The 11039-nt window shown below is 36.6% G+C and overlaps 1 protein-coding gene across 1 annotated transcript in view; it reads left to right on the top strand.

The window, feature by feature from the left end:
• Positions 1-1494: 1494 nt before the first annotated feature.
• Positions 1495-11039, top strand: part of LOC106462850 — an 11507-nt gene continuing 1962 nt past the window's right edge. The window contains exons 1-5 of the mRNA XM_013922814.2: positions 1495-1626; positions 5572-5720; positions 7244-7325; positions 8193-8355; positions 9537-9729. Coding sequence (XP_013778268.1) covers positions 5573-5720; positions 7244-7325; positions 8193-8355; positions 9537-9729 — 586 coding nt within the window. The 5' untranslated portion in view covers positions 1495-1626; position 5572. The remainder of the gene's footprint in view (positions 1627-5571; positions 5721-7243; positions 7326-8192; positions 8356-9536; positions 9730-11039) is intronic.

The raw sequence follows: 11039 nt of genomic DNA, 5'->3' as shown, positions 1-11039 counted from the left end.
GCTGTCTTCCCTCTAGTCTTACACTGCTAAATTAGGGACGGCTAGCGCAGATAGCCCTCGTGTAGCTTTGCGCGAAATTCACAACAAACAATATTTCGTTGGAAACTAGCCATATCCTACAAGTTCACTAATCCGGTTGAAACGAAGCTGTAATAGCGAAATATTGAACCAATAAAAATACGTTCTGAAGATATTTTATTTACGTTAATAGAAATGTCTCATAATAAACTCCAGTTTGCGTTAAAACCAAGGTACGAATCATAGTATGCCAACAGATTTATTTAATGTTCAATTGCGAACACGGAGTGGGCAGTAATACATTTTACAAACACCACACACAGACGTGTGTTTATATACATATATATATATATATATAGAATAATACTCAAGACAAATTACAAAGGGTAAAACGCACTTTATTTGAACGATTTATACAAGTCTGTTTCAGAAGTTTCGTACAAAACCATACACACGTTATCTGCGCATAGCTGACCTTAATTTTGAACTGACAGACTGTCAAGAGAAGGCAAAAAGCCAACAGTACCTACCATTAACTATTGGGCTATTCTTTGAGATAGAATGGTGGAATTAGACCGTTACTTTTAGAGGACATTCATTGCCCCAAAAGGCACATTTTTTGGGGGCAACGGACTACTGCGAACCAATAGGCAGCCCAGTTTTTATATTTTGATACAGTAAGGTATCACAGTAGATGCGAGTCGTGGCGCCACTGGCCACATGTTTAGCAGCTGTGTATTTGGTTCTTAATGATTTCCTTACCATTCCACTGTACAAATACCGCCAAATATGAACTTATGGCTAGAGGAAATTCGGCTTCACTCGAGACATATTTTACTAATACTATTACCGAAGTGTATCACTTCTAATTTGGTCCCAAGTCCTTAGCAGAGTCGTTCATGGTGCACTCTCAGAGAGATACTTCTCTAACTTGTAACCTGCATACCAACAATTAAATCTTTTGAATCCCACCATCACAGGTTGCGTTTCTATATTTGAAGTTTGTGATTTATAGCATGTTGCAAAACTAACACATAAAACACAAGGAGTGAATTGAAATAATGAATATGCTTATTTGACATAATAATATCACTTGATTTCGAATCGCCTGCATTTTGATTACTGTCCCATTCTAAAAGCCCCCCAGTGTGTTTGCGGACTTACAACGTTAGAAACCGGGTTTCGATACCCGTGGTGGTTAGAGCACAGATAGCCCGTTGTGTAGCTTTCTGCTTAATTAGAAACAAAAAAAAAACATTTTAAAAATATTATTTGCTCTGAAAACGAACTTTTGAGTCACGGTGACGCCCAAAGTTAACTCATTCAATATATAAACTAGAAATGGGGGATTTATTTAAAGTGGACACATTCTTACGGCCATTTCAGAAAAATACATTTCTCACTATAAATATTCACTGTATTAAATTCAACTTTTTTATCCAGTCGGGAACTTTCATATTTTCGTCCTTAGAATGATGGGGTTGAATATTTCAACACACTTGTTGTCCAACCACACCGAAAGCTGGTGACCAACCAGGGTCAGAGTTACAACGTGCGTTGTAAGTACCAGAAAAAGGAGAAGACAATTAATTCCAACGTGGACGTCAAGTAAGCCTAATTTATTTTTTCTTCATAATATATGTTTAGATATTTTCCATTAAGAACTCCCGAGTTGAACATTTCTTTACAAGGAGCTGTGAAATATATTACCTCAAACCCTTCAAAGCCACCATCTTGTAATGGAATGGACAATAAAAGGTATTTTTCCATGGCTCAGTTAGTACTAATGGTGCTTATAAATCAAACAACAAAGTATATTACCTCAAACCCTTCAAAGCCACCATCTTGTAATGGAATGGACAATAAAAGGTATTTTTCCATGGCTCAGTTAGTACTAATGGTGCTTATAAATCAAACAACAAAGTATATTACCTCAAACCCTTCAAAGCCACCATCTTGTAATGGAATGGACAATAAAAGGTATTTTTCCATGGCTCAGTTAGTACTAATGGTGCTTATAAATCAAACAACAAGAAAAATGGTGTCGTTTTTCTGAAAACATTAATCAATTTAAAAATAATGTTAAAAAAAGATTCTCTAGGTATTGTAGCCAACAGGGTTTTAGTTAATTCTATAAAATTATTTATAACTATATTGGCTAACCTCACTAACCATTGAAATATATATATATATTACAGCGCTCTTTATGTTGTTTTGGTTTGAGGGGTATTAAACTTTTTTTAAGTGTTTCAACACCAGGATCGCTGCTTTTTTTAAATAATTTATTATAATTCTGAACACCTTGTGAATGCTCTGTCTTGTTTCTCATGTTAAATAACTCTGTCACGTGACTGACATGAGCTGTTTAATGCTGACATAGAAGTAAAGAACAGCGGAAGAAACAATTAAAAAATATATTTTGTTCGGAATTTCGTGTAAAGTTACAGAAGTGCTATCTGTGCATAGTCGTCCCTATTTTTAAAACGATAGACTAGAGGAAAAGCATCTATTCTACAACACCCACCGCCAGTTATGTTGCTGCTCTTTTATCTGACCGAATAATGATATTTAATAATCACTGTTATAGCGCACACTGGTGGTTAGAGTGCTCGACTCGCAAGGTGCAGGTTCGAATCCCGTCATTCAATATGCTCTCTTATTCAGCCGTGGGGGCGTTATAATCATACGGTCAATCCCACTCTTCGTTGGTGAAAAGTAGCCCCAGAGTTGGCGGTGGAGGTAGTTGAGTGGCTGCCTTCTCTCTTGTCTATCTCTGCTAAACTAGGGACGACTAGTGCAGATAGCCACTAAAGGATCTTTACGCGAAATCAAACAAACAAGCCCCTCCAGTGGCACAGCGGTATGTCTCCAGACTTACAACGCTAAAAACCGCGTTTCGATACCCATGGTGGGCAGAACACAAATAGCCCTTTGTGTAGCTTTGTGCTTAACTACAAAACATAGAAACAAACTTAGAGCGCATCACGACGCCAGAGTGCATAAACGCTGCAACAGGTCATGAACCATTAATCCTCGGTTTCACAGTCATTTAGCACGCTAACTACTGAGACACGCGCGGCCCCTTCTAAATTATACACACACCAGCATTGGAACATACACATACAGTGGTAAAAGGTGGATGAACTATTTTATTTACAGTTATTGCTTTTGGTTAATCTAATGTTTAAATTGTGAGTAAATCCAGCCTGTGAAAATAAAACAATCAAGGCTACTTGCTTATCGTCACGGTACTGTCATGGCACGCAATGGAGTAACCGTTTTTAGTCAGGACTAACTCTACCGTTAGTGTTCTTTGTACGTGTAACGCTTATTTCTCTCAAAGAAAGTTAAAAGCTATCCTGATGAATATATTTAGTAAAATATGGAAGGTTCACTTACGTTTTTTAAAGACACAGTCATGTCGGATTCGAATTGGCCATGGTCCAGTAATAGCTGTGTTTACCAAAAACTACCTAGCATAGATGGAAGCCACTTTTATTACAGCAGTTGTAATGACTCTGTTGTTTTTACAAATGTTAAATTCGTCACGCTAACAAACCGTCACTTTCTGCCTGTGATATGATAGCCGGAAGTTACGTAATGTGTGAGTGTGAAAACATTTTATTGTTTTGACTTCCTTCTCTTTATTTACCTTTTGTTTTTTTTATGTTTTCGTCGTGCATGTTGTAAATGGATCTACGACAGGGTTTCTGAAACCTTTCTGAGTTGTTGATCCCTTGACGAACTTATAAAGTTGACATCGATCCCCAAATGCTCAGAATATAAATTATAAATGAAACTTCAATATATAATCAACTGTGATAAAAGTTTAGATAAACGACCTTTACACTCCAGATGTATATATATATATTTGTTTTTTATTACTACCAACGTTTCCCTTTACGGCTTCTTCAGGGTTAACACATAGAAACTGTCTTATATTGAAGTATACGTTAATTTATAAAATTGATTGCGATGTTACATCCCTCGAGTCTGTCGCACGTGTCTCCAACAATGTATAAAATATCATTGTTGTTTCATTATTGTTCTAATATAGTACACTTATATTACGTGGCTATACTAACATATGACATTTATTATTAAAATTAAATAAAAAATAAATAAGAGCACCGAAATATGTTTTATGATTAACTGAAAACACACAGACAGACAATAGAAGTTGCTAAGAAACAGTAGTAAGTGGAAAGGATTCGAAATTTACTAGCAGTGTAAAAACTAATTGTAGCAACCTTACCCTAGGAGTAATTTTGGACTCCTAGGTCTTTATTCACCCCTGTACAGTCTCATCAACCACATTGAGAATCCCTGATCTACAACGTGTGATATAAATGACAGATTATCCTTTGTTAACATCCCATGTAAGACTCTAGTCTGTTTGTTCGGTGCTTTTTCACATGTTTCATGTGAGTCAAACATGTTTAACTTTTGAGTAGAGTTGTTTAAACATTTGTTTAACAACAGTTGAAAGCTTGGAATGGTCTATTCTTTCATTGGGGTGTGACCCTGGACACTACCACCAATGAAATATTAGACCAAACCAAGCCTTTATAGTAGTGAGGTATCGAACTAGTATATTTAAGTGTTTTATAGAAAGAATAGACCATTCGAAGCTGTCACTTGTTGTTAAACAAATGTTTAAACAACTTTATTCAATTATGTACTACAGCTGCCCAGTGTCGGCTAACAATACGAAGAATTAAATTGTGGCGAAATGCTACAAGTTCTTCAAATACTTGTAGAATGATAGGTTTATTTTTTATTTTTTTTTGTGAGTGCAAAACACTTAAATAACCAGTTCGATGTTTAATTTTGTTCGTAGTCAGCATATTATGTATGACACCAAGCTTTTAACATGTTATCTGTGACTTTTTTTCTGATTCTCCTGTCTCTGTTTTAGCATACCTTGACTGTTATAGAATGCTGTGTGACTTTAAGCTGACTGCTGTCTTTGCTTTAAAATGTTGTGTGTGACTCTAAGCTGACTGCTCTGTCTTTGCTCTAGATTGTTATGTGTGATTTTAGTATGACTGTTCAGTTTTGCTTTAAAATGCCTTTAGTTCGACTGCTCTGCTTTAGGATGCTAGACTTCAGTCTGGCTATTCTGTATTTATTAGTCTGACTACTCTACTTTTGCTCTAAGATGCTATCTTAGATTTTAGTCTGACTATTGTATCTTTGTTTTAGGATGCTATGTGTAACTTTAGTCTTAGTGCTCTGTTTTTGCTGTAGGATGCTATATGTGACTTTAATTTGATGTCTGTGCTCTAGGACCCCGTGTGACTTTAGATTGGTTGTTCTGTCTTTGCTTTAGAATGCTATATGTCACTCTAGTCTGCCCTGTCTTTGCTCTAGGATGCTACGTGTGACTTTAATTTGACTGCTCTGTTGTTGCTCTTGGACGCTGAGTGTGAATTTAGTCTGGTTGTTCTTTCTTTGCTTTAGGATGCTACATGTGACTTTAAGGTCAGTTGTTTTACCTTCGCTGTAGTTTATTATGTGTGACTTTAATCTGACCGTTTTATCCTCTTCCAGCATGTTAGGTACGACACCAGTGTATGTCACAACTCCAATGCCCGCCTGTACTATGAAGATTTTCCATGTAGTTGCTGATCAAGAATTCGTTGCTGAGAATGTGAAAATTGGTGACCGTCTTACACTTGTTATTAGCATTGACGTTCAAGGTAAGTTTAAAAGGCATCATCACGTTATGTTTATAAGATACAAGTTTTTCCAAGATACCCCAACCCCAGTAACTTAGCGGTAAGGTGGGGACTGCTAAAATTCAGATTTGATAGGGACAGATAGGTAGATAATTGTATTCGCATCTGTAAGTGAGATATTATGACACAAAACGTCCTTTCCTTTACCTCACGGTAATTAGTTATGTTCGTTTATTTGTTCACCTGAACGACACAATGGGCCAAACGGCTACGGTTCAGGCATAGCCGTCACTAAACAGAAAGGAGTCACCCAGTCGGTAGCACCACGTTATCTTAACCAAATTGGTTGTCACCACACAGCTGTTCGGTAGTACAACGTTTGGAATCCGAGGCGCTAGAACCTCCAGCCTCGTTACACTAACCACTGAGCCGCGCTCGGGCCTTGCATTGTTAGAGTGGTTTAATAGAGGACGACGGTACAGGTAAGCAGATACCACGTGTAACAAGAGGATCGAGTATTTGGCAGGTAAAGATTGAGGGAGGTGTTTGTAACTTCATAATAATCATGTAAAAACATCTACCAGAAGTAGAGTTAATAAAATCTACAATAATAATTAGTCTTAATAACACGATGATCAGCTGAAATACCAGGTAAAGAAAGCTTTTCTCCACCAAAGGCTTTTCCCTTTGAAGTCCTAAAGATAACTCAACAAGTGTGAAATCCCAGCCCAATAAGCCGCTGCGCTCTGAAAGCGAGATTATTTTCATTCAGGTTGACCTGCTTTCAGACAGCTCTTCCAACTCCCGTATGGCAATCGAGTAGTTAGTTAGCCTGGCACAGTCAAGTGTAGGCCGCCAACATCCACCTGAACCATGAGATAATAGATAGCCTAGATTGGAACTCACGACTGAAGCTACACACATCATTACAAGCCAGTTAGCAATTGTAGTGCTGTACAAACCTAATATAATTATTAGCAATAAACGCATTATGATAATACGACATCGTAAAAAAATACGTATTATATGTGATATTGAGGGTTAAACAACCGGCCAAGGGTCAGAGACTCTTACAGAACTGAAGTATAACTGATCCTAATTTTGAACTAGTGACCTAAGGTAAGGCAACCAAATAGCAGTACAAGGGCTTTGACTTGTTCTTTTAACGAGTAGTCGCGTTTATAACATGGCTACAACTGAAAGCGCGAAATATGTCCAGCAGTATCATGTTTTAAACTTCGGACCCTTTAATCCGCAGCCCGACACCCTTACCACTAGGCCATGCTTAGCGTAGAAAATACATGTTACTGAAATGTTTATGAATCTTATTAATTCGTGAGTTGAAGTTCTGGATTGTTTTTATATTTTGAAGAACATATCGTCAGAGAAAAACAGAGTAAGTAGCTAAATTCTTATAATGATAAAATACTGGAAATAAAATATACTCTTGTGAGGAAAAATGAAAAAACATTGTGCATTTAAAATGCTATACAGTTTTCAGTGTATTTCCAAATACTTACCGGTTGATACTTCGTATTTTGTAGATACCTACGGAATGAAGGTGACAAACTGTTTAGTTCGGGATGGCCTGAGCTGGGGAGAACAGCCTTTAATTAACAACGATGGGTAAAGTATCAAAAAATGTTATTGTTTTAAGATTTAACTACCATCCATAGTTACGTGTTCTCGCGTAAATAACGATGTAACGTGCAATGAAAATTATTTATTAGTCATTTCTGATGCATCTCACTGATTTTACCTTATTCACTTTACGTGTTTGACTTTAATTTCTAAAGTTCAGGGTTGGCTTTCATTTAACTTTAATTCTTGCGAAATATCGTAGTATGTTATGTTCCCTTCTTCGTGGTATTTTTGAAATTCGTAATCTTTATGGAGCTCTACAAACTATACTATATAGTTTCAATAGATTCAGAAGTAATGGTAAAAATATTGGTTTAGTTTTCCAAGTTTAAAAACTTTGTAATATTTATTCCAATGTTCAGCAGACGCCAGAACAATGGATATTTTTAATACGAAGGGAAGTATATTTGAGTTTTGATTTATTTACGTATACTAATAATTGTACACTTCACATTAGTCCGCCTAAGGAAATAGGACACTCTGTATAATTACAACTTTATTAAACTTTGCACCCTTAAAAACAAACGGTGAAAATTGAAAATATATGTGATTGATGCACCTTTTAAGATGTATCTCCTGCAATAGTGTCCCCCGGTGGGGCAGCGGTAAGTCTACGTACTAACAACGCTAAAATCCAGGGTTCGATACCCCCGCGATGGACACAACAGATAGCCCAATGTGGCTTTGCTCTAAACCAAACAAACCTGCATTAGTATATCACTTATTTCAAACTACACTTTACTTCTTGTAATGTAAACATTCATTGTCTTGTCTTTTATTATTTTTTTTAGTTAATAGGTTGTTTTAACAGATTAAAAACTTTGCACCGTTTCATATTGGATTTCACTGCAGGTGTCCCGTTGATTCCGAGATAATGGGTCCATTTGAGTACACTCTGAACAAAACCCGCGCTGTTGTTACGTTTCAAGCGCACAAATTTCCCTACACATCCTCTGTGTATTACCAGTGTAACGTCAAGCTGTGTTTGAAGACAGACGGGAGCTGTGACGATGTGGTAAGTTTGTTGGAACTAGGCTTCTGTTTGTAGTAATTGAATAAATAGTGTCATTTAAGAATATTTAACCATATTCCAAGGGGTTTGCTTGTTTTCAGCCGCGGCATAGCGGCTCACATAATGTTGTTGTTTTTTTTCAAGTACAAATTGTCAGCTCATAGATTCACAATGATTTGTAATCTAATTACAGTTTTGGACTCAGGAGGTCAAACCGTTTCGATTGATATATTTGACCACGCCCAAGGTCTCATAGATTAATTTACTCTAATCTTGCCTAAACAAATTCAAGTGCCGCGGCTATTTAGGATTCCTTCTTGTTTTATATTGTGTTCGATGCAAAGCTACAAATTGGCATTGTGCCCACTGGAGGAATCGGACCCCGAATTTTACCGTTGAGTCCCTAGAGGGGGAGGATGGTCTAATAGTTAACTGAACTTGAAAATTTCACCACGGGCGGAAACAGAACGAACAATGTTGCGAATTAAGAGAAGGTTTAATTGGATCACAATTTATTTTTAAAGTATATATATATATATGTTAAATAACTGTACTACTATTTCATGTACACTAGGCTTTAAAAATATCATTGCATTTTATTCTTATTTAACTACTCGCAACGCTAAAAACCGGGTTTCGATACCCGTAGTGGGCAGAGCACATATAGCCCATTGTGTTTAATTACAAAAAAAAACAATCTGAATCAATATTATAATTTATTAGTTCCGGTGTGTATACTAGCTTTTCTTTACGACGAGATCGAAACTGACAATCGAATAAAAATATTCGAGCATTTCTATCAATCTTAGCCGGGTTTTGGTAGATTAAGGTTAGTATGCCCGGACTGTATATCCGAGGGTTTGGGACTCGTTACTGTATAAACGTGCTACGCACCTCGGAACTGTGGGTGAGCTTATAAGAATGAAGATAAAATCCCACTATTCCGTCAACATGCGTAGTCGAAGAGTTGGCGGTGGGTGCTGTTAACTAGTTGCCGTTTTCTAGTCTAACAGCTCAAAATTAAGGACCACTGCACAGGTAGCCGTTGTATAGCTTTGCCCAAAAAATCAGAAACAAACTCTTAATCAATCAATACGTCTTAACAGGAAATCGAATGAAAATTGCAATTTTGATACCACTTTTATATTAACTAATCTTAAACTGTTTGTACGCTCAATTTCTAGCCTCCGCTGTGTGACGTCAGAGGCCGAAACCAGCTGAAGCGGCGAAGGAAAAGAGAGAGTGAAGTGGAAGAAGAAGGTAACTTGAAAGACTTACTACAAGAGGAGCAGGATGTAAGAGACCTGAGCGTAGAGGTATTTTCTGGTCTGCACGTCGATGAAGTAGACAATGTAGACGACGTGGACACTGATGACCGTAAGTTATCAGTGAGATTGTTTACACGATTTAGAAAATGAAAGCACTTAAGTATAATCGTAAATCTTAATCGTAAATTTTTACTTAACGTAAATCTATTGGCGCTTTAGAACAACAACAACAAAAATTATTTGACGGTTATTCAGTTGAAAATAGCATAAAAATATTAATAAGTAAGAAAATGGGCTCTTTTTTTTATTGTTTGTTTTAGTAACGCTACTTTTCCATATCTCGAGCGAAGCATTTTTGTGGTTACTTAGAATGTATTCATTCTGGAAAAAATGTACATCCTGATTATGAGGGCCTCCGTACATCCTTATATGGAACGAATCGTATATCAATATCTATAATCATCCACGTGATTTTCGTATAAGTTTGTGTCCAGATTCAGTAATGTAACATCACAATCTTTTGATAAATACAAACCCATCAATCCGTTAAAAAACAAAGTAATTGGGATTTTAATCTAATATTGACGAATTTAGTTTCAGGATTCGTTGTTGAGCTTGTTTAATTGTTGCCGCATTCAAGCAGTGATAACGATTTTCAGGAATCAACTTCATTACCCATAGGATTTTTCCAAAATCTTCTGAATATCCAGGAACAAAATATTCTAGATAGCATTTTGATGAGTAGAGTTCAAGTTCAATTAAGAGAAGGTGCTGAAGTAATCTTCGTTAAAATAGATTCCCTTCTTATTTTGAAACAATTATTAGGTGATTATGCAGCATAATGATCAGGCGTCCAATCATTATTCGAAATCCACACGGTATTTTTGCAGTGAATGAACCCGATTAGAATTAAAGCGATTTTAGGCCTACCCGTAAGACCACCATTGAATTAATTTATTTGAACTACATTCGTACAAGCTAAGGGAAACGTGTGACCATCTATGTAGGTGGAATCTAAAAAGCTTCAAGATAAAAGTGAGATTGAGCTGGTCTTGGAATTTTTGACAGTTTGACTTCGTGAAGGATCTTCTATCCGATTATCGCCCAAAGTCAGTGCTATTAGCCCATAAAGATTGAAGAGAAAAAAGTCAGTGCTATTAGTATTAGCCCATAAACATTGAAGAGAAAGGCAACAGAAGTAAAAGCAATAACTTTTAAATTGTTGTCGACAAGTGCAAAAAGTCCACTGCATCTATAACAATACGTAATATTAATAAGTTGTTAAGCATATAGAAAAAAATATCTTATTTAAAATATAAGATCGAACAAATGGTGGGCTAAAAAGGACACTGGACTTAAAGTGCAAGGAGGAAAGAGCATACAGTGGACTCACAAATATATGACCCCCCCCCCCCCCCC

The sequence above is a fragment of the Limulus polyphemus genome, unplaced genomic scaffold (assembly GCF_000517525.1).
Source record: "Limulus polyphemus unplaced genomic scaffold, Limulus_polyphemus-2.1.2 Scaffold1267, whole genome shotgun sequence".
In the NCBI taxonomy this organism is placed as follows: Eukaryota; Metazoa; Arthropoda; class Merostomata; order Xiphosura; family Limulidae; genus Limulus; species Limulus polyphemus.
The sequence above is the reverse complement of the archived record's forward strand: the minus strand, read 5'-3'. Positions and strand labels throughout refer to the sequence as shown.